Source organism: Populus trichocarpa, chromosome 8, assembly GCF_000002775.5.
Source record: "Populus trichocarpa isolate Nisqually-1 chromosome 8, P.trichocarpa_v4.1, whole genome shotgun sequence".
In the NCBI taxonomy this organism is placed as follows: Eukaryota; Viridiplantae; Streptophyta; class Magnoliopsida; order Malpighiales; family Salicaceae; genus Populus; species Populus trichocarpa.
The window spans coordinates 5,068,542-5,093,306 of NC_037292.2; the positions used below are offsets into that span (position 1 = coordinate 5,068,542).

The following is a 24,765-nucleotide window of genomic DNA, read 5'->3' on the forward strand; positions in this document are numbered from 1 at the left end:
TTCAGGGACTTGACTTCACGAGGGGGGGGGGGGGGGGGGGGGGGGGGGGGGGGAGATTGTAGAATCTTGCCTTTTATTGTCTGTCCGCGTGAAATAGACTTGGAGATAAAATAAAATAATTCAAAAATTTGCAAGCATGATATATTAGAGATTCAAATAATATTTTGATATCAAAGTATTTTTGTTTTAAAATATATTATTTTAATATATTTTTAAAGTAAAAAATGTTTTAAAAAATAACCATTATCATAATTTTAAACGTCTTTTTTATTTTTTTCTTCTCTTATTTTTATTTTTTCATGCTTAAATTTTATTTTTTTTAATCTCTCTCTCTCTCTCTCACACACACATATATATATATATATATATATATCAAAATAATATATATTTTTTAATTTTTAATATTAATATATTAAAATTATAATAAAATAACCACAAAATATTAATTTAAATAAAAAATATTTTTAAAAACAATTCATATCAAGAAGACAATGAATATTCTAATTTCCCTTCAGACAAGAAAGAAAGAGAGGCGAAGAGCCACGTGCATCATTGTTCATCGACTCCATTAAAAAAAGAAATAGAGGAAATTGGTGTTGGGATTTAATAATTCTGTCTTCTGAAGAGGCAAGAATTCTTTGTTCTCGGAACTCTCCTCCAAATTTGTATATATTTGGCTGGCGCAGTACTGAACTGTTAAAGAAAGACAACAACGACCTTTCCACCTCTAAGACAACAACTACATTTCCATTTATTTGCTCTTCACACCAAAAGTCAGAAACACAAAGAAAACCAATCCATTCCAATCCAAATATCAGAATTCAAACCCAGAATTGAGTCTTGGTAGCAACTGAACAGAAAACCATGACAAAGAAAGCAGTGTTGATAGGCTGCAACTACCCAGGAACAAAAGCTGAACTTAAAGGTTGCGTAAATGATGTTAAGAGGATGTGCAGATGTCTTGTTGATCGATATGGGTTTTATGAAGATAACATAACAATCTTGATAGACACCGATGATTCTTACACACTGCCAACTGGGAAAAACGTACGCAAGGCGCTCAATGATCTGGTTCTCTCTTCGGAGCCTGGAGACTTTTTATTTGTCCATTATAGTGGACATGGGACAAGGTTGCCTGCTGAAACTGGAGAGGAGGATGATACTGGTTATGATGAGTGCATTGTCCCTTGTGATATGAATCTTATCACTGGTACTGTTTTATATTTCTTCTTCTTCTTCTTTTAAGGATTTAGTTCTGATTGGTGTGAGCCAATTTGGTTTCTTTCTGCTATTTGATCATAAACTGTTTACGATCGATCTTATTTATTGATGATGATGATGATCGATTGTTTTAGATCTTTTTATGGATGGGAATTCTTGATTAAGAAAGAGCACCTTTATTGTTTGTTTGGTTGGATTTCTGGGAAATTGATTCTAGGGATTCATGTTATTGTATGTGGTTTTATAGGAAAATGCCATGAGTTTTACTTGTTTATTTTTGGGTTTTGTTGATTGTTGTCAGTAGAATATCTTGATCTTTGCGCATGAGACTAGCAATATCGAATCTTGATAGGTTCTCTGTCTTGGACCTTTATATTTTCAATATTTTATCATTCTGTTGAGGAGGAGCTGTTATTGTTCAAAGCTATTAGGATTGTTGAAGGGATGATTGTATTGTGCACTCTCTTTACTCTAACAAGAGAGATGTACAGCCTTTGTTATTACAAAAACAAATTGTTGGAACTTTGATCAAGAGGTTTTTGATAAGTATATATGTTTGTGTGGTTGTTTCTTTGCATGATGATATTGCATCATATTTCAAGGATCCCATTTTAGAGTATCTATAGGACATAGTCCAGTTTTTAATTCTGAAATAACTTGGACGGAGCCTGTTTGATGATCCATGCATTTGCTCAACGAGAATCAATTCACTGGCAATCTGTTTCGCTGATGGGTGAGGATCATGGACCTCGAATTATTCAAGAAATTAATTAAAACATCAGATCCAGTAGGTTTTTATCATTCATTTTGTTCTCTGAATACTACACCGACTATCTAGTTCTGTTGTATTTCTGTTGTTATTAATCTAGTTTATCAATAACTCAATAACCTGTTTAAATATGGAAATGACTTTCTGGAATTATTTGTTTTCCTCGATTGCGCAGTTCCTAGATTGGCTAGTCATAAATACCGCTCCAGCGAATTCCATGCTAACTTTTAAACTGGATGCTTGTGAACAGATGATGATTTCAGAGATTTGGTGGATCAGGTTCCAGAAGGTTGCCGCATAACAATTGTATCTGATTCATGCCATAGTGGTGGCCTCATTGATGAGACTAAAGAGCAAATAGGAGAGAGCACAAAGCGTCAAGATGAGGAGGAGAAGGACTCTGGCATCAGATTTAAAAGCTTCTTGAAACAGACTGTGAAAGATGCATTTGAATCTCGTGGAGTTCACATCCCTTCCGGATTGCATCGCAACCGGCATGGCAAGGAGGAAGATTTTGATGATAGAGCAGTTGAAGGAGAGTATGGTGAACGAGGGTATGTGAGAAGCAGATCTCTGCCCCTCTCAACTCTCATAGAAATACTCAAGCAAAAGACTGGTAAGGATGACATTGATGTTGGGAAGCTGAGGCCAACCCTTTTCAATGTCTTTGGAGAAGATGCAAGCCCTAAGGTGAAGAAGTTCATGAAGATTATCATGGATAAAGTCCAACACGGTGATGGAGAAAGTGGAGGTGGTGGATTCTTTGGAATGGTTGGGAATCTGGCCCAGGAATTTCTCAAACAACAACTGGAGCATGATGAAGGGTATGCACAGCCTGCCCTTGAGACAGAAGTGGGCAGTAAGCAAGAAGTTTATGCGGGAGCAACCAAGCATGCTCTACCAGATGGTGGGATTTTGATCAGTGGCTGCCAGTCCGACCAAACTTCTGCTGATGCCAGTCCAGGAGGAAATCCTGCTGAAGCTTATGGAGCTTTTAGTAATGCTATCCAGATTATCCTTGCAGAGACAGCTGGTGAGATTTCTAATCAGGAGCTTGTTTTGAGGGCTAGGAAGATGCTGAAGAAGCAGGGTTTCATCCAGCGACCTGGCCTCTACTGCAGCGATCATCATGTTGAAGTTCCATTTGTGTGCTGACCAGAATGGCTTCTCCAATACTAAGAGATATATAAAATTTGGGTGTTTTCTTTGAGTGCATTGTGCTGATTTTTACGGTGCTTTTTATCTGTACAACGAAACCTTGGACCGAGAATGGATTTATCGTTTCAGGTTTTTAAGGCGCCAGAACCCCGCTGCAGGCCGGTATCAATCACATATACATGCTGCCTGGTTAATTGACTTTTTTTTTTTTATCCCCCCATCTATGGCCATAAAAATGACAAAATGAATTTAGGTGAAATATTTTACGTTGAAATTTTGAAAAAAAAACAAATAAAGGAAAGCAAATTAAAAATAATGAATAAAGGAAAGCATATTATTAAAGATAGAAATGGTATGAATTTTACGTCTGCACGAACATCACTTGAATATTTTGGTTAAAAAATGACTTCACGAACACAAAGTTATCAGTCGACGAACCTCATTAATTAAATTACACATATGGTCTCGAGGACTTTAAAGTAAAACGGAAGCATTTCGGTAGTTTAATAGCACTCGTAGAATTTATATCCATCCAACTTACCAATGATCCTTGTAAATTACTAAACAAAATATGGTGCCATATGGTGCTGGGAATCCATATCCAGCCCAGTGAGTAACAGAGGTAATCCGGCAAGTAAATATCATGGCAGTGCTTCTCGTGACGATTGTTGGCAATCTACAAAATTACGGGTTACAAGGCGGCATGAAGGAGGACGATATTAAAAGGGAAAGAAGAATTTCTTTATCAGCTATAGAATAATAATTAAATGGTGATTTATACAAATTAGTTCGTGTAGAACTATAACTAATACCACCTGCCAACCTATAACTTACTGCTTCGAAGAAGCTGTTAGAGATGTACAAAATTATATGCCAAAAAATGGGGCTGAAAAAAAAAAGCCAAAAAAATCAATGACATGAGCCCGCACAATTTCCTTGCATGGTGCAGGGACTGACTTACTAATCTCTCCAGTATAAGATTCATGCTTGTATCTTCAGTTTGAATCACATTCTCAAGTCGCAAAGCAAGCTTGCAAAAAATTTCCCACACACCTTAGTCGTCAATATCTTGAACCCATGCTAAATCTGCAACCAAGAGATCACATTAGAACTGGATCCATGTAAATTCTACAAACCAGACAAACAATAGTTAGGTAACAAGGGCACAATAGTCAGCTTAAACACACTGTTATGCATCTATGTCTTTAAAACGGCTCCCAATCACTTAAAAATCAAGCAGCTTATGATTAATCTTTGCTCCTTGAATCTCTATTTTCCCATTCTTTTTTCTCTAAATCCATTTTTCTTGAGCCTTAATTAGTTCAACCATTGCAGTTAGTCATTCAACAAGCACATAAAGTAATGTTTACATCTTGGAAAAATGATGAACAAGAAAATCCAACACTAGTAGCTTGTTCTTGATTTTGGATTGTTATTTCAATGTTATACCAGAACTTTATTCTTCACGCAACTAAAAAGGACTTTTAGATGTTTTTAAGAACTTCAAATTTTAATTCTGAGTACTTCTCCTTGGAACGCCATGCCCAAATCATCTAAATCAACAAATTCCCAAAACTTCTCAGTACATGTGGGAACAGTGCCCATAATTTGAATCTAGAAGTGAAGATGAAGCGGGAGAGAAGGAGATAGATGAAGGTTGATGATGGAAGAAAGGTGTTTTATTGTAGATTATAAAAGGACAAGTCTATCCTTAAAAATAATCTTAAATTGGGGATAAAATATGTCCAAATAAAATTGGTTACACCGTTAACCTCCCCAAATGGCGGGGAGGTTAACAAACCACATGTGCCCCACACACACACACATATGTATGTGTCAGTGCATGCGTGTGCACTTGTGTTGATGTAATGAGGCGAGGCAGGTAAAGTGCACGAAGCTTCATCCTTTCTAGATATATTCCTCAAGTCACACCAATTCCTTCTGTTTAAAAACAGCGTTGCAAGTGGCACAATCAATTTAGAAAGTATTGGGAAAAAAAGTAAAGGGACGATAACAGAAGTTGTGCATGAAGACATGATATGACTGCGTGCATGAGTGAAAAACAGTAAGGAGATAGAGAGACCTTGAAGTACAGATTCCACAGCCGCATTCGGGACAAGGAGTCCAACAATTCGCCTGTTATCTGTAGTAGTTTCTATACGCACAACACGGAGCCGCTTGTGGCTTTGACGAGCCTGTAGAGAATATTACTTGAGCTGTCAATTCATCTCAATGGCAGTTGCATCAAAAATGAATTGCAGAGACATACTTGATAGATCATCGCATGAGATGATTCCTAAATAAAACAATTCCTAGCAAGTATTAATTGCAGTGACGTACTTTAACTCTTTCCAAAAGCAACCCATTAGAAGTAACAAGGAAATTACTGTTGAACAATTGTCTTAGCAGGCAAATGCTAAAAGGAAACAAATTGAAGCCTCTGGTTTCTTCTTGTTGACACACAGTCAGGGAAAAGGAAAAAGGAATCCCAGCAATAAATGACTTGGCAGAAGTCCCATCAATAAAAGGTCCAATTCTCATAAAATCTCCATTTTATGTTGAAAAGATAGCCAAAAATTTTAAGCACAAGGCAGTAGTATAAAGAATGACCATGCATAGAAATCACAGCACACTTCAAAGGCTTTATTTATGGTTCCTTCCGCTTAATATTCTAAAACTTGTGTCACTAATGCAATAAGTTGTTCAGTTGAGTTAACATATTTATTTCTAATACCTAAAACGATGCACATCATAACCAACAACTATTTTTCAAGTAATCCATAAAAACAGAAAAAGGAAGAAAACCTACCTACCAGGCTAGGACTCGACTAAGAATGTGACCTATTTTTCCACCTCATTTTCTCATGGGTTATCTCTCCACCAGAAAAGTAAATCAGACTTAAAAGTACATTTTCAAATTATCGATCAACCACCTAGATCCATCAAGAGAATGCCTAACTTGAACACAGGGAATTGGAATCACGTTTACTTTGACCCTACATAATCTAAGACCCTCTTGCAAAATGTTTCAAAAGGGTGGTCCATAGAAAGAAACTTGTGGCATAAAATAACAACTGCATAACAAGTAGAATGCAGTAAAAAAAATTGATTCCAGTGATGAAGCGCCAAAGTAAAAAAAAAAAACTTGAAGAGGATCAATACAAGTAAAACTGACACCCTGGGCTCTTATGTGGTCAATAGCAGAAAGAACTTAAAATTGAAAAATGAGCAACATAGAATTGAATAAACATCATGGTCATGAAAATTAGAAAATCATCAAAAATCCCTTTGTTACCTGCTTAGAAAGGGCTTTCTCGATAGTTCCCCAAACAGGAAGAATAAGACCACCCAAAACATTTACTTCCTGTCTTCTTCTGCCAACTGTACAAAAGTTTCCAAGCCTGCAATTGGGGCCATGCATGCACTGCAGGAAAAATTAACAGTAAGCTATGGATAAGAACAACAAGGTAACTGAAGAATTAACAAAAAGTTTATGCATCAAGTCTATATGGAGTAAATAGTCAATTCAAGAAGAAAATTATTAGATTTCAGATTGATCAATAGAATTTTACAAGTACAAAACAAAAAAAGGGGACTGAAGAAGTCACACAGTATGCTGGAGAATATACAAGACATGCACCTTTCACTTTGGCATGATTCTGTTTCTCTACATTAAAAGGGGTCAGCTGGACACTAACAGCAAGGTAGCAATGTCATTAATCAATCAAAGTAACAATATTCCATCCAATTGTCTACAAGTCACTTACCTTGTTGCAGCATCATAAAATTTCCACATTGTATTATCAGTTGACTCCAGTATATGATTCCCCATTTAAGTACGGGCACATTACAAACAGGAAACTTTGCATGGAATATGCTAATTTGAATATTCACACAAAACTTATTTCTGGCTGCTGAAACTCGAGTTGGCAGGTCGAAGCTTGCATCAAGTTCTTTACCAGTTCGAACACAAAAGATGAAAAGAAACACACATCAAAGAACAAAACTCATCTTTTCATGTCCTAAAATAGTTCTTAAGTATGAAAATGTTGAACATAAGATGCAAAACAGTTTTTCATCATCAATTAATCTACCATTTTAGCTCATTGGTTATGCTATACCTAACATTGCAAATTATCGACACTAACAGGATTTCTCATCTGAACATATATTCAACACCCTTTTGTACCTGTTTAGATGAAACTTCATACTCGTCTTCCCAACCACTACGAGCCTTATCTAACGACAACAGTTTTCTATATTTGTTTTTCAACTCTGCCAGGGGCATTTCCCTGGAGGAAAAAAAAAAGAGTCAGTAAACACAACAGATTCAATATAAGCTTTGGCTACGCCTGGTAATATCTGATACCTTACTGACTCCCCAACAGCAGGTCTGACAATCTTAAACATTCCAGAAGCAGAGCTGCAACGATGAAATAAACAAAGACACAGAAAGGATGGTATAAGACAACAATAAAATAGCATAGAACCCCAATAGTATAATAAACTCTAAAACAGGATTGTTTCTTGGAAAACAAATCTCAGGTTTCTTGTACCAAACTGCCAGCTCAATCGAACCAAATCTGCAGCAGCATAAAAATAAAACAATCCACTACTCTCTGTATTGAGGAAGTAGAAGTGTGTTATGGTGTACCATGCTCACAAAGCAAACACTTCTCGTGCATTGTAAAATCACAAATTTAAAAACCTTCTTCACCTAACACGACATAATCCACAAAAAAAGAGAGAAATTTGGCAGCAGAAGTTTGTAAAACATTCTTGTCCTAGCATAGTGAAATAGAAGCAGGATAAGTTGGTACCCATTCTGTGGCAAAATTTAACCACTTACATTAATGCCTTCAGTCAAATGATTCATTTACATTTCCCCGCTTTTCCCTCTCTTTTCTTATTGTGAAGAAATCTGGTAGCTAAATTGAAAACACTTCATCAAATATCAGTTCCTCTCTAAGCTACAGTGTCAAGCACCGAAACACCCAACCTAAAGATAATGTCCTTTTCCTAAAACCTCAAAGGATTACTGGACTTTTGATTCACAACCATGATCAATGACCTCTTTGGCTCCATGCTTTCTTTAATTAAAGAAGTAAAATTTCAATTGAATCCAGTGATTTGTCATAGAATTTTAATGTTCACATAATCAAAACTTTACAATTCACAACTAATAAGCAAATACTTGAATATAAAACATATAGATAAAGTTAAATCTAGCTATACCTTTCAAATGCTAAAATAAAGTGACGTCTTCCTAACCAATCCCTCCTAGATTCATAGAATCCATCATTCGAAGAACTGAGCCCATCCTCTTGCTTTTCCACGAGCATGGTACTTGCAGACTAGCATTAATGAACATTTGCAAATTTTACCGTTATTTATCAAAAAGTAAGAGAGCATTCAACATTCAGTGTTAAAACATGCATGCACAATAAAAACTGAAGAAAGAAGGAAAGCACCTCCCATGTGATTCCTCGATCCAGAGTGAAAGTAAAAAGAACAGTTGATGCCCCAGACATTAGATCAATGTGAACAGTCTGTAAGATAAAAGTCAACATCACTCGTTGAGTAAAGCCAGTAAAAGAATAGCAAGAAAGTATAACCTTGGGAGTTCCTTGTAATTCAATAATGTAAGCTTTCATATCAACAATCCCAGAATCAAGATCCCCTTCGATGCGTGCATTCTGAATAAGAAGATCTAAGATTCTGACGAACAACTCAAACATCCTGCAGTGAAAAGCAGTCTAGCAGATCAAATTTATTTCTGACTGCAACAGCCAATCATTTTTCAACCAGCAAAACAGAGACCTATTTTGAAACTCAGGTGGCAGTCCTAAAATCCGATTGAGGAAACGCCCAACATCATGCATGTCTGAATCAATTATACGTCCAGACAACTTTCCATAGTCTTTCCCATTGCCTATATAAAATTTAGAAGGTTCGAGTTATAATTGTCACAAAACATGACAATTAAAGATGATAAAACAGCTAAAAGGATGGCATAAGAACATCAATGAAAATGAAATAGAGATGATGATGATACAACAAAAATGTTTTCCAGGGACGCTTGACAGGAATGGGGAAAAAAAGGAAAGTATATTCTGACAGTTCAATTCAAGAAAAGTAGTGACACAGTGATTAACAAGAAAAAAATACCAAGAACAGAGTCTCTAACTATTCCAACAGAAACAAGAGCAGCTTTTGCCTTTGTTATAAATTCTTGAACTGTCTCTGGCTTTTCAGAGGAACATCCAGGAGGTACAACTGGCAGAGTATCCTGAAAACTGAATTTTAGTTATTCCCAACAATACTTGGCACCCCATTTTTCAACTATAAATCCAGAACAAAGAGAGATACTCAAATATTATTACAAAAAGATGATTACACCTGCTCCATAATTCCTCTATACATCACCATCAAAGCCTTTTTCCCATGCGCACTATCATAATTGTAAGCACTCAAAGAAGGCCCAGCCCTGCAAGAAATTTATGCATATTTAGACATCCAATCAAAGCAAAAGACATCATTGATAACCACTATTCCCCCGAGGAAAAATATCCAAGCTACCTGCGGTCTCCCTGTGTTAAGGCCCCGAGAGATTCTAATCGCTTGGCAACAATAGATGCAAAGCGGCGTTCTCCACCAAGATTAGTAAATAATAGCCTGCAAAAGAAAAGAGAAAAAAAGCGTTATTATGGTCTAACAATTTATAGTGTCAGCTTTACACTTTGCAAACATTCAGCGTCAATATGTTAAACTTTATTACTTTAAACAAAACTCACAAGAACAGTTCTATCATTTAAAATCAGAAAAACAAAGAAATTGGCCAGTGTGGTCTGTTCAATTCTATCAATTTATTCTGGTAACAAACATATTTAATGGACAAAAATGCAGGATCAGATCAAATAACCATGGTTTCAGAAACTGTGGCTTAATTCTATTCAAATTAAAGAAATCCTGATTCATACCCATCAATCCTCTAGAAAAACAATCTTTCTCAAGGCTTCACCCAAATTCTAACTTTTCCCCACCTTTACAAGCACTATACCACATCAAGTCTCCTAGCTTCATGCTCAACATGTAGTCATGCACGTACTAAACCAAAGTCAAACTCAAGTAGCTCAGACAAAGGATTCTCCAAATGTTGGTAAGGAAAAGTGAGCAGAACATACAAGCAATTACTACCTCACCTGCCTGATTTTGAAGATTATGTTACAATAACATAAATTCCATAGATGGATGAAATCCAAGTTAAATCAACCCTCCATGTGCTTGGATTATTCATCAGCCAAAAACTAACCTAAGCCCAAACTCAAAGATCCCCAATTCCCCAACTACCATTTTAATATTTCTAAAATTAAGAACAAAATGCTCTAGTTTTTTTATTCTTCTTGAAGAGCCAAATGGATAGCAGACATGACAATTTATAAAAAAGTGTGGGGAGTAAGCTTTTAGGAATTCTATGTTTAATATATAACTAAAGAAAGTAAAACATTACTTCCAAAAGTTGAGTGTTTAATCTGACTCTTATTTCATAATGCAGCCAGAAAAGCAAATGGATGAAAGAGAGTTAAACATGCATGGCCCAGCCTACCTATACTCAGGAGCAGAAGCTTGATTTGATCGGTGTGTTCTTCCAAACTGTTGAATTGCTCGGTCAGCACTCCAAGGAAGTTCTAGAGTTAAATGAACCCTTCTTTTCTGTTGGTAGAAATGTCAAATGGCACTTAAATCAGAAACAGGACAACTTAAAAATTGTGCAAATTAAATAGGCTGACTCATGCAGAAATAAATTATTTTTTGCTCATAGAAATGTCAAATGGCACTTAATTGGATGTGGGGCATCTTAAAAACGCATCTACAAAGCAGAACCACACAAAAATGAGAAGATGATGCCAAAATACCATGCACAAAAAAAAAAACCCACTTTAGAGACTGCCAAAGAGAAATACCAGGCAGGCAAAAAGTTTCAGAGCATCGGGCACACCTGATTTTTTGATCTTCTATCTGCCTGTAAAGACACACCAGCTGATCCTGCTTCAGAAATGATAGCAACCAATTTCTTACCATCCATGAAAAGCTGCTTCTCGTGCATATTGACCATTTCCATGGTGACATCCTTTCTAAAGGGAAAAAAAAACCCTCAGTTATATGGATAAAATAAAAAAGTAAGTGAGGGGGGAAATGCGGAGCAACTTACGAGTTTCGTGGAAGATAAGTTACGCCTTTTCCACTGGTGGCCCTTACAAGCATGCCTCTCCTCCCAGTCATTTCAGCAACATTATCAGGGCCTCCAAGCTGCAAAATATAAAATGCACAGTCAACACAGGTTTCTTTTTTGTCAGAGGAAGAATATATTATTAGACCAAAGTGAAAAGAAGATCACAACATGCAGAATATGTATCCATAACAGAATACCACAAAAAGAAAATTAAAAAAAAAGAGCTTCCTGTCACTCAAAATATAAGCTGAAGATATGCTTCTGAGTACCCCCAAAGTAGAGGACAAAAAAAATGAGAAACTATTATCATCAACAACAGGTGCTTTGACAGAGCATTTTCAAAAATTCAAAAATTCTACCTCTTCAAATACTGAGCATTTTGAGTACCCCCAAAGCAGAGGACAAAAAAACTGAGAAACTATTATCATCAACAACAGGTGCTTTGACAGAGCATTTTCAAAAATTCAAAAATTCTACTCATGGTAGCACATCTCCACAAAATTAAACAACCATTCTCGTTCCCAAAACCCACTAAGTCCATCAGTAGTAAAAGTTCCTCCCCTTCTCGAAGATGACCCATGCACACCTCAAAGAGAATAAAAGGCCATTCCACATCTTCCAAGCCATCAGATAATGAACAAAAATATGAGCTTGTCAACAAGAATCAAATTATCCAATGCCCAGTAGCTGCCGGGCCATTTGACATCTAAAAATTTACTTCACTAACCAGATAATACAGCATAAATCTACTAAAATCATAAGAGTTATAAGATAAACAATAACATATCAAGCAACAAATCTTAGTTAACATATTTTTTCCATTTCCTCCTCTTCTAAGAGAATTTATTACATGTAAGGTTAAGCTCTACTGCATGGGCCTCCTGAACACATAAATATACATGCATGCATGTGTGTGTGTGTGTGTATGTGTCTATGTGAGTATTTGACAAAAAGAGGAGAGGTCAGGATGTGGTCGCTACCTGATCAATAATATCATCCAAAGGATTGTTTGGAAGATCCAAAGATCGAATTATCTCCAAAATTTTCAATTTGCGTTCCAAAGCTGTTTCATACCTAATATCAAGTTCATACATTATATAATGATGCTTTTAACAAATATTAATTTAGTACAACTGACACATGACCATCAACACACCAGAAGAGAAGTAATTATGGAAAGAATAGAATTACATGGGAACAGGAAAAACTAATCAGCTCCCAGTTTGTAACTACCTCTTTGTAAGTTCAACAAGATAAGCATGCTGTTGTTGAAGAAATTCTTCTGTTTTTTCCTTGCACGAATGACATGACCAATCTTCAGATGCTAAATCTGTAACAGGTGGCACTAAACATGAGGGATGGACCAGTTGGCCACAACAAGAGCATTGGAGTAATTCCTTCCTTCCCTGCAGTTGAAATTTTATAAATGTAACACATCATCAATAAGGAAACCACAAAACAAATCAGAAACTACCTCTTCTGAATTGCATATCTCACAGATCTGAAACTCATCATCAGATCCATTGGATTCGCCTCCAGAATCAGCTACATTGGCAATAAAGAAATTAATTTTTTTTAAAATGAGCGATCTTGGAATTTGCATTATAGTATCTAAGACAAAATGCCTCCAAACTTGAGAAGTAAAGCCCCATATTTCCATAAAAGGGATAAAAAAAGGAATACCGGCATCAATAAATTTTCCAGGTGAGTTTGCTGGATAAGTAAAAGGTGATGCAATCAACAAGGACACAAGTTCACAGGAAAAGACAACACATAATAAAACCATATGAAAGCATTAAAAAGTTCAGACATCAGATTTCTTCTCTTTTTCTTCCTTTTCTTCAGCAAATGAAAGTAAGTCATGTACCAAGAATGCAAGCAAGGAGCATCAATTTGCAAGCCCATGGTATAACAAAAGAGAGACTAATATCGTGGTCCATTGTTAACTGCAATAAATCAATTAATGTCAGACTTCAAAGAACTTACTTCCAGATCCTTCATCAATTTCATCATCACTCTCAGGTTTCCATCTTGCAGCTTTCCTAACTCGCCCTTTCAATGAAACACCAGGAGTTGCTGAGTGCCTCTTCCGTTGAAGTTCCTTTACGCCTTCCTCTCCTGCATAAAACAAGAGGAGAATAAATGTGAATTGTAATGTATAAGGTGCAAAGAAAGCACAACCACATAGTTACCTTGTTCTGGTTTTCCCGGCAGAGGGTAATTTTCTTCCACAAATTTCAGCAGCAATTCTCGAGGTCCAGAAATAAAATCGTCAAGTTCAGAACCCTGCTTAAGAAAATGTATAAATAACATTCAAATGGGAAACTAACAATATACAACCAGGACGAATCAAGTGGAAAATGCATACACCACATCAACGAATAAAAGACATACTCACATATTTTGATACAGCTTCCTCAGTTCGAGCCTCTCCTGTACTCTGCAGGCCAATAACAACACACTTTTCTTCTTTCAATGCCTGCTTAGCTATTCTTACAGTAGCAGGCACCTTAGCTGACATGCACATGTGTCTAAAGAAGCGCTGCCAGAAAATGAATGGATGAAAAAAAGAATTAGATTAACTTGTCAAACACATAAAATAAGCACTTTACAAAAACAAGATCAATGAAAAACATTTGAACCACTAGTGAAAACCAAACCTGATGGCTTGACCAATATACTCTCCACAGTTGACTAGAATTTGGTTTGTCATTAGTAAGAAAGGTGCTTGCTGAAAGCAACTCTACTCGCAACTCCGCCCAAAATTCTGCTGCTTTTTTGTACATGTCCTAAGCAATTCAGAACGCAATATGAGAAAACTCAAGGGATTATTCATGAAAAAAAAAAAGAAAAAAAAAGAATTAGTTAAGAGATTCAGGGAAATTACAGGAGTGATAAAAACAGGGAAAAACCACGCTTTGTTAGGGGGGTTTTAGTCCCACCTAGCAAATTTAGAATTCAGTTAGTAGGAATCAGTGGAAGAACTAAACTTCCTACAAAAGGAGGAATGGATGAACTGCAGAAAGAAACATTCAAACACCACATCCACAATAAGGTCCAAACTTCTCACCCTTCCCCACAAGTGAGAAGTCAACAATATAAGAAAGTAACTTGCTAAAAGTACCCACTTTTAAGAGAGCTATTTCAAATCAAATGATATTAACGAACAGAAATATCTTCCTCAACACTGCAGAAAAATCATCCAAAAATTTGACCAGGCACTTAAAGGAAAGAGGCCCTGTTAATAAACCCCAATGGGAGTGTCATTCTGCATTCTTAGCACATGAGTTTGGTGTATAGAACGCATTATTGGCCACAAGGAGCATGCTGACAATCAGCTTGATAGAAACTAAGACCAGATCTGAGCAGGCAACTAGAAGGAAACTTTGACAGAGTTGCAAATCTAAGACTGTTCTGCCCATAAAAGGAATCGACTGACCTAAAAATAGTTTCCTAAATAGAACTTTTCTTTACATTCCTCACTACTTGGTTTGTTGAAAACATAAAATTGAACAAAAAAACATGTGCTAAAATGATTTGCTGACAAAGTCCAAGCTATCAACATATTTAAGAACAAAAAAAAAACATGAAAAAGTAACAAGTAGTGTCAAACTGCCCTGCTATTTAAAACTTCTAATGGTGCAATGTGAAAGGACAGCATATCCAAAGGAGCTTGGTTAAGGGCATTAGACCAATTTCAAATTTCATGGTGAGCAAATGATATCAACTTGCTCAAAACAAGACATTTGGATGGAAAGCAAGCCTGGGTGCAATACTAACTACTCACTAACAAGGATATGCATTGTCAATCATGCAACTAGCAACTAGAATTGATTTTTGTACGTGGAAGTGTATTAGCAGTTCGAAAAGCAATGAAACACCATATGCAGTGCTTTTATTTGGACATGTTGCAGGGGTTAGAAACAAGAAAAGCTCCTTGGTGCAAAGGGTGTAGAAGGAAAAGGAGCAAGTAAAAAACTATCAGCAACAATATTAACCATCGATTCCTATGTTTCATACTGGAAAGCCAATTGATGCTTCTTACCATCATCTCAGGTTCTAAAGGTGCTTCAACAATTTCAAACTCTGCCCCTTTATAGCTAAGGGTACGACATACATACATTCCCCTGAAAACCAGAAGAAGATGACAAATCAAAAGATAAATCTTGAAAACAAATTTAGTTTACCAATGCATTCCAACCATTGCAACCTTGCTTTCATGTCCATTGCAACAAGTTCCAATGCTCCAACACCACCTTTTTCAAGAGCACCTGCAAAATTATTTTTTAGAAGACTGCTTTAATAATTGCTAATGTTGAACATGGTATTTTACTAGCAAGATAGAGAAGCAATGTGAAAACAAGCCACGGAGAGAAAGCCCTTAGCAGAGATTTACAGAAGTTTACATTTGCACACAAACATGGAAGAGTTTCAGAATAACAAAGAATGAAGTACAATATTGAGCAATCAAATCTAACTTTTAAAAGTAGAAGCGTTTGAGTTTATTTTTAAGAAAGCAAACAGATTTAAAAGCTGATTATGAGAAAAGCATGTGTTCCCCTGCTCTCTTACAATCAGCTAAACGGGTGCTTAGCTATAAGCACAGCAGTGCCAAACAGAACATGTGTATTCTTTGGCCAAGTGATCCCACCCCATGAAAAAAAAATAAAAAGGTGAAAAGAGTAAACAATCTGCATTACGAACTCAAAAAGTTTAGATACTTCACAAAGTCAGTTACAGTTTCTCAATTATAAAACTATTTTTAATTGTTAGATAAATCACTCTCCTATTCTCATAAGCCACACTCCAAGAAGGGGTGAAAATATATAGAAATAGCAAGTTGAAATAATTTCAAAAGAAAAATGTCTGCATGGGCACATAAATGAAAGCAAGAGAGAGAGAGGAAGGAGGGAGAGTTCAGAAACTAACTCACGCCTTCTGAAGAGGATCTTGAAAACACGGGCATACAAACTTTTCAACAAAGTCGATGATAGCAGATTCAATTATCCAACAAAAGAAAAATAACATTACTATTGATTTATGAGTATTGTTCCTAAAACAGTTAGCATGACACAGCTATACCTTTCAGTACGAGTCCAATTTAGGCCTTTATCATTTATGTACTCAACTATACTATTTAATTGCTTCCAACTAGATTCATTTTGTTTTATGATCAAAATTCTCCAAATCAAACATCATCTTACAAAACCTGAACAAAAGAATTAATGTGGCATGATCAATCACACCTAGAAACTTTTGGAAAACATCAAAACATGTTCCATCTCCCCAAAGACCAAGCCTGACCATATAACCCATATTTCGTGGTTCAGATGCACCAGTCGCTGAGCAATAGATAACACGTGCTTCAGGAAGTCGGGCCTGTTATATTGGGATCAGGAATATCAAGAGTTAAGATCTCAGAGAAACCTGATTTAACTATCCCAAGCCACTTTACAATAGCAAATAGCATAGCTAACCCATTATCTCTACTAAAAAATTATGGGGACAAAACAAGCATCAAGGAAATTTGTGAATGTTTGTGTTACATGGCATAGCAAGTGTGACCATAGGTGTGTCCATGCACATCTAGCAGCATGATTTCCCATGCATTAGCTTGTTTGCGAGTGCATATGCACACGAGAGAGAATAGAAGCATCAAAGATGTAAATAGAAATTTATTGTGTGCCATCTGACAAAAGAAATCATCAAAACAAAAAAAAAATGACCGTTCAAGGCTTAGCATGATTATTAAGTGGCTTTACACCCCATATTATCATCTAGCATTTAAAACCCCCATGAGAGGTTGTAAGAAAATAATTCTTGTGAATCTACCGGTCCAAGTGTGGATGGACTGTGTAAGATCCAACTAAGGAAGTATTTAGCCTCGGTAAGCGAAAAATATCCCGAAGATATCCTTTCCATAAGAACATAAAAGGGGGGAGAGAAAAAATGCCTTCCTTTCATCCCCATTTAACAGTTCCCATTACATCTTCATAAGCTCAAAAAAGTCCTTTTAAAAATAAGAGTGATACACACTTTATGACTACGAACTTAAGCCATGAGCTCCTGGGATAACACTTTGCATGACACACCATGTTCCATAATTGTATCATAACCATAAACTTTCCCTGTTTATATTCCTCCTTTTCACATGCAAGAAAATTTAATAGCTTAAATTGCATGGCTAGTTACAATCACCAATTTAATGGAAGGAAAACTGTTGGAAGAAGCCTCTAAACTTTAATAAGAATATCTTAAATACCACCAGAAAAGTGTCCACATGATTACATCACAGAGAAGGATGATGATAATACAAAGTGTGCAAACATAGACATGCATATATCAAACAACTAGTAAAAAGGAAGTGCAGAGCAGGCAGGGAAAACATATTGCTCTAGAAATCAGTTTGAAGGACAAACCTGAATATCAAGAACTGCTTCACCTGTCCGCGTGGGTTGACTTCCAGCTTCAGGTATCAAGTTTTTTGCTTTATGGCACTACAATAAAGCCATTGATCCTTAGAAATGAAATGTTTAGGGATGTATTGAAACACATAACACTCAATGAATCAGCCAAATAAAGCCTGACTGTCAAAGCAACAAACATATGATAAACTTCCAAAAGACGCATAGTACCTCATCAAATATTAGAAGACCATTAAATTCTGATCCACACCACTGCACAAGTTGTTGCAGACGAGACCGACCTTTCTCAGAAGATGCAATGAGATTATTGTATGTCAAAAATACAACTCCCTCTCGGACACCAACAGACTTCGAATCAAGCTTAGAATAGGGCAGCTTGTTCAAAGCATGCACTACATGGAGAAATAAGAAGTGGTAATGAGTCACTTGGACACCGACATTAAAAATGTCCTTGGTTCATATTTATAATTTTTCTGTCTCCTGTATCAAATTTTGCTTTTCCAAGCATTTCAAACCAGATTTTCCAAAAATCAAATGATCTCATTTAATCTCAAAATGGAATAAACATCCAAGGCAGTCAACACCGACACTCGAAAGAAAACCATGATCCATGTATCATGACAAAATGAAAAGAGGACTTCTATCCTCAAAACTTGAAGAGAAGGCAATTAATCAGAACTCCAATTATAAAGTAAATTCACTAATAAGAGAAACTTATGTATCCACTTTACTCTGCCTTTACAGATAACATAAAACACATGCATACATGCAAAATGCCATATAATGTGATAATCATGACTCAGAATATCCGAACAAGGCAAGGCCCAAAGAACTCAACAGCATAGATAAAATCTAAATAAAACAACAACGAAAATAATAGTGATCATAAAAGAAAAACTAAACCCAAAAATATATACTTTATACTCTTATTTGACATCTACACCATCACTCCTCTAATCCGTATAAAAATATTGCAGAAAAATTAATTAACAGAACATTTATTCAACCACCAAAGCAAGACAAAGATCCTCTAGGGTCCTTAAACTCTCTTCTTCCAGATTTCTATAACTGGACGCATTAAAGCAAACCCTTCCACACCCAATCTTGAATCATTCTGATTTCAAATGTTATGTTACATCAACCATTAATCCCGTCTGTTGAATAGCTAAAACAGAATATTATTATCGCATAAAATCATCTCATAAGCTAGGAAAGGCTTAAGGATTTACCTTCAATATGTGCTGCACCAACATCATCCAAGTCTCTTCTTGCATCGAACTTTAAGTCTGAACCAACAGAAATCCACCTGCATAAGATCATTAAGGAGAAGAAAAGCATTATATAACATGGGTTGAAATATAGCATCCCCCCAGCTGCAAATGCAGATCTAAATAACTTGAAAATCAGTAATAGCCACACAAAAAAAAGAACTGAGGATAAGGATAGAACGAAGATCTGCATACAATGCACTCATTGTAACCCACAACTTACAAAACTTTCCTCCTCGCGTGGCGCCAGTTTTCCCATATCAATCCTGCAATTGTTCTACCTTTACCCACACCAGCTCCATCTCCAATGAAGAATCCAGCCCTGGCACCATTTGGAAGGTGTTGCATGTGCCTCTGCCATCAAATCAACAGTACCTAATAAGTAGTGGCACTCGTAATCATCAACCATCAGTTATATCGTAGAAAACAACCTGACAAGCATAGACTAATGTCTCAATCTGCAAGCATGACAAAGCCTTGGTACTTTCTAAATCATCCTTGATTTTTAGATCATAAGTAGGCTCAGGTGGCTGCACTGCAGACAAGGAAGACGTCTCCACAATAGGATCGGGATGAGGTGGTCCAATAGATAGTTTTGGAGGTCGCTGCATAAAAGACCGCATAAACATCAACTAAATTCTACAGCTCGGTAACCAAAAACTATCACACGAGCCAAAAGTTCAGAAATACAGAGACTTCCCTTACAGAAATTCTGAAGGAAGCTTTTAGAAATAATACTCACATAATCTGTAAAAGTTTCTCCTGCAGTGCCACCTTCATCTTCCTCTCTCTCCACTTCAATGGCTACCTGACAGGTTCTAGTGTCAAAAAGGAACATGAACAAGAAAATAAAAATATTTTCAAAACACCAGCTTTCGAAAGACATCCCACAGCAGGGTACTGGGCTATGGATCTGAGATCAATTGAATTTTGATTTGACAAGATGTGGTGGGGAAAATTATTTTTTTTTTATAAGAGAAGGGGGGGCAAACTGAGCTTTGATTGGCTGGAATGAAGATGAAGGTGGTTCAATATGGGTGTCGTTTTAAGTTTGCCAAGCTACAATTTTCCAAATTTATCAGTAGGTTTGAGGTTATTTCTATAATTGCTAGAAATTGTCAAAAGCAAGGTCTAGGATCCTGTTTCATAAATCGGCGCCTGATTTTTCTCAGACAAATGGATTTTGTTTAAGATTTCACTGGTTATACAGTAATACTTGAGTCTTCCTATTTAGATGTCCAAGTCCAACTAGGTTACAGATATTTCAAGTCTATTACATGTTTGTGATCTCTAAATTCCATCCGAAAGTTCAATGAAAAACTTCACAACATTTTCTTCATCCTCACAAAGTATCACGCTTACTTCCAGGGAATGATCTTAACTGAAAGCAGTCTTCTTTTCCTTTTCTTCATAAATTAACCCAGAAATCAAATTTGCAATCAATCTGTCAGATTCCTCAAACAATAATCATCAGAGAACCTCATAAAAGCAACGTTTTATAACCCGTTCTAAAGTATTTTAGAAAACTTAATGAAAAACAACTACGGTTTCTCACTAATTCCCAGCCTCATTGTGAACCAAAAACCTTGTAAGGAAGATCTTGAAATGAAGAATTCTCGTTGTTAGAATTTAGAAGTAGGGGACCCGAACAAGCCATTAGGTTCCCTAGCACTTCGCTTGTCACCCTTGACGGTTATAAGAATCCTAAACAGAAGTGTCCTCCACCCTCTAGTATATAGCCCGCTACAACGCAGTAGTTAAAATTTTAAGTTTTCTGTTGTTAGTACGCATACATTTCTAGTAGTCATGGGTAGTGCCCTTATTCACTACAGCTCCTCCTACTGATTAAACGTAACACTCAGCAGAAAACCCTAATTTTAAAAAATTCAGACAAGATTTTACTCCATCTATACAAATACTCGAAACAAAGAAGATAACAGAGAATATTTGATGCAAAACCTCGTTGACTTCTTCGAGGGGGGGAGGAGGAAGAACTAGTCGCGGAAGAGGAGGAAGAGGAAGCACCGTCCGCGACGGAGGGGGAAGAGGAAGAGGAGGTGTAGCATGAGGAGGAAAGAGCTGTTTAATCTTCGACAAATCAACAGCGAGATCGACAAAACACTGAGGACACTGAAACCGAGCCAAACCATGAGGAACATTCAAAATAGCCTTGCAATTAGCGCAAGGCAGCTGCATCTTACTCGGATCGATGCCGTAAGCCGGCGTTTGCTGCTGCGACGTCATTTTATGCAACATATTGTTATTTTTAAGCAGCGGTGGAGCCACCGCCTTTATCATGAGCTCGGGCGGCAGCATTTGCGGCATCTTACAGGAAGGACAGACGAATTCCGTGATTCCTGGTCCGACGGTTAAGATCATACGGCATCCAGCGCAGCGGACCTGGACGCTGCCGCCTGCGGGGTGAGGTTGTGGTGGTGGTTGTGAGGCCAGCGGTGGAGTTGCCGGTGGCTGAGTCATGATATAATAAATTATTCTCTGATTGAGGGAGTAGCAAGTGGTGTAGAGATTCTGTTGGGAGGTTTAATCTTTCTTTTTTATATATATCTTTAAACTGAATAGATTGAACTTGCTGCTTATTACTCGATGGCATTCACGAGCTCATCTTATATATCTTATTCGGACATCTCTCTTGTTGAATTTATTATTCCAAGGAAATGAGTTTGGGATTTCTGCGGTTACTGGTCATGCGCACTGGGAGCCGAAGGTCCGTGGTGCGTGATTCAGAGAGAGAGAGAGAGAAGCATATTTTTCATATCGGATTTAAACGTGGGCCGGATGCCCGGGCTGCTTTTGCTTGTCAGGGAAAATAATACTCGGAGCCCAAAAGTCACGCTAAACTGGTCGAGGAGACAAGCCAGGTCTGCATGGTTTTTGAAATATTATTGTATTATGTTATTCCTGTTATCGTGGGGAGGATGCATGCACGATTTAGAAACTACGTTCTTCTGTTAGTAATTACTAGGCTGGTAATCCGCATTGCATAGTGATTTAGACCCATAAAAATTAGTTTAAAAAGGAAGATTCATGCATTTGTTAGAGAAGTAAACAAATTTTGAATTTTGTGACTCGGGGTCAATGTGTGAACAAGTCGGCATTCAAATATATAACAACAAAAACAGATAATCACAATAAATTAATTAATTAAATTAAATTAAAAAGTAATTATAATGGTTTGTGCAAAAAAACAAATGTTTGTCAATGTCGTGAAATAATTTCTTGATAAAAAAATAAAAATGAAATGAACTTTAATAAAATAATATCTGATTATATTTTTAATTAATCTAAAAATATTAAAAAATATATCAAACAACAAAATATTGAAAAATAAAACTCGAAAAAAAATATATTTGATTTTTAAAAAAAAACCCAAAAAAACAACTCGGGTCCAAATTAACATGTCAAACATACGATTCGGGTTATAAGAACAGAATGTCCTTTAGATAGGAAATAAAAAAAAATACAAAGCCTAATTTTCAGTCAATCTAATATTAAAAAATAAAAAAAATCAATTAAACAGATAATAAAAAAACAATCCGAATTTGCTTATCAACTCATAATTTAAATTATAATATCGAGATAATCTGCAATTTGAAAAACACTATGAATTTCAATCCTGACTTGATCCCTAACCTGGCTAGGAGAGGGGTTAAATTCTTGTTTAAGTTTCATAAAGTTTAGATTGTTTCAAATCAGCAATTTTGACTGCAATTAAGAATCAATCGAGCACTGAATTTTAATTTTTTTGACACTGTAAGAATCTCAAAACCAAGCTGATCAAGAGAAAAATTATAGAGTTTAATCTTGAATTAATCTAATGTGTAAAATGATTAAATTAAAAAAAAATAAAGCGATAACAAAAAATAACAAGAAAAATGAGAAAACGTTGCTTGAATCAAATATATATAAAGTCCGATCACAAAAATAAAATGACACGAGCTTGAATCCACAATAATCTGCAACAGATCGCACAGTTCACGTGTGTGCAGTGTTTTTATCTTTTTATAATAATAATAATTATTATAGGCCACGTTGACGCGGGTTTTTCAAATATTATCATTTCCGTCAACTAAGAACTCGTTGGGTGGCCGCCTCTATCATTTTTCCATGAAAAGAAAACAACGGGCAAAAGATGCATCATTTTAAATTTCAGGTGTCTATCATAAAATCATATCCTAAGAAATTGGATCAGAAACTTTTCCATGTACCCGATGGTCCTAGCTTGCTGATTCAGAGTTAAATTATCCCCCCAGATGCGACTTGAGAATATATAACCATAGTTTTGAAATTAGGAGATTGACAAAACTTCTCGTTGATTTTTATTTTTTATTAAAACAATAATATTTTAATTTTTTTAAAAAATCAGAATTAACTTGAATGACCTGGTAATCCGGTCAAAAATCCTGGAACCTGGACTGGTTACCGGACAGGTTTAAATTAAGTATGTGTATATTTACATCACCGGAAACCACTAGTTTGAACTAAGTATTCAATATTTCTTTTTAATTCATAAATCATGTGTATATAAATTTATGTATAAACAAAGCAAACTTCAATCACAGAGAGAAAGTTAGATACTTGGATTATTTCACAGGGCGTGCCAAATTATGCACGTTGCATCGAATTCAATAGGGATTTTTTTTTAATTTAAGATAATAGCTCAAATTATTATATTTTTTTCAATCTATTCCTGTGTTTTTAATTGAATTGCGTGATTAGAATGCAAGAAGTACACAATTTTAAAAAATCAACATATTTTCCAATATAAACTTGTTATCAGGCACAGATCATGTGGCTGGTAGATTAATTTAAAAATCTTGTTTGGGTGATAGATTACGAACTTAATCACATGCAAATAAATATTCCAATATATAACGACAAATTGAGCCGTTGATTTTTACTTATAAAGTAATTTTAATTGTGAAATAAAAGTTAGATTATTTATATGAATTATAGTAGTTAAAAAAAAAAAACCCTATTAGTTGTAATGAAAACACTGTAGGTATAGACTTATTGCAACAATATAATGATATTTTGACCCTTTAAGAAAGAAAATAAATGAATTGCCTTTCAAATTAAAAAAAAATACAATGGAATACTATAATGGTCTCTCTATCTTTTTAACACAGTAAAATTACATGTTTATCCTTTTAAAAAATAAAAACAAGTTGGTTACAAGGGGCTTTGACGTGGTTCTCTTTTTGTAAAACAATAAAATGACTTTTGGTGTAATTGAGGACGAAATTTGCAAAACCAACTCTGAGGCCTTTTTGTCATTTTTCATGTGTTTTTTTTGTTATAATAAAATTGGTGAAAGGCAATCTATTACTTTAATAAACACAAGATGTTATTTAAAAAAGGTATATGCTAACATGATGCATGTGAAGTGCATGCTAATACGTGGGTGGCTCTCGTGCTATTTGGACGGTGTGCAAGTTATTATTTGATCATAAAAAACTATTTTTCATGACAACGTTTGATTCGCCGCGATGTCCTCTCAACCTCTAAGTGACGCGTGTGAATGGAGAGGATCCAGTTTGGTATCGATAACTGTTTCTTTTTTTCTTATCATCTCTCTATCTTTCTTGATATTTGTGTTGATCTTCTAGATTTTCAAATCCGTCCTTCAATTTTTTTTTTCTTTGTAATTAGTCTCTTTTTTTTTATTAGTAT

At 35.9% G+C, this 24,765-nt stretch overlaps 2 protein-coding genes across 7 annotated transcripts; one reads left to right on the forward strand and one right to left on the reverse strand.

Moving 5' to 3' along the window:
• The first annotated feature begins 513 nt into the window (after positions 1 to 513).
• On the forward strand, positions 514 to 3,285 carry LOC7462136 (metacaspase-5). The gene is made up of 2 exons (XM_002311242.4): positions 514 to 1,210; positions 2,241 to 3,285. Exons 1-2 carry the CDS (start codon positions 865 to 867, stop codon positions 3,143 to 3,145), a joined length of 1,251 nt encoding a protein of 416 aa, XP_002311278.3. The 5' UTR covers positions 514 to 864; the 3' UTR covers positions 3,146 to 3,285.
• Positions 3,286 to 3,867: 582 nt separating this feature from the next.
• Positions 3,868 to 21,834, reverse strand: LOC7462139 (protein FORGETTER 1). Of its 6 annotated transcripts, none has more exons than XM_002312188.4 (32): positions 21,034 to 21,833; positions 19,817 to 19,882; positions 19,506 to 19,679; positions 19,298 to 19,428; positions 19,036 to 19,112; positions 18,017 to 18,198; positions 17,801 to 17,878; positions 16,628 to 16,760; positions 15,592 to 15,652; positions 15,427 to 15,508; positions 14,042 to 14,170; positions 13,780 to 13,923; positions 13,574 to 13,667; positions 13,368 to 13,499; positions 12,856 to 12,926; positions 12,615 to 12,787; positions 12,362 to 12,455; positions 11,361 to 11,458; positions 11,148 to 11,283; positions 10,755 to 10,861; positions 9,728 to 9,823; positions 9,548 to 9,635; positions 9,317 to 9,437; positions 8,969 to 9,080; positions 8,764 to 8,887; positions 8,620 to 8,697; positions 8,384 to 8,502; positions 7,518 to 7,571; positions 7,338 to 7,440; positions 6,444 to 6,572; positions 5,232 to 5,343; positions 3,868 to 4,234 (listed from the first exon to the last, which is right to left on the reverse strand). In XM_002312188.4, exons 1-32 carry the CDS (start codon positions 21,550 to 21,552, stop codon positions 4,203 to 4,205), a joined length of 3,849 nt encoding a protein of 1,282 aa, XP_002312224.4. In that variant the 5' UTR covers positions 21,553 to 21,833; the 3' UTR covers positions 3,868 to 4,202. The 6 variants fall into 6 exon arrangements, 2 of the variants coding, with proteins under 2 accessions (XP_002312224.4, XP_024463441.2); XR_008059953.1 differs by lacking the exon at positions 3,868 to 4,234 and adding exons at positions 6,789 to 6,834; positions 6,916 to 7,101 and having other exon boundaries at positions 5,323 to 5,343; positions 8,620 to 8,887; positions 21,034 to 21,834; XM_024607673.2 differs by having other exon boundaries at positions 8,620 to 8,887.
• Positions 21,835 to 24,765: the final 2,931 nt, after the last annotated feature.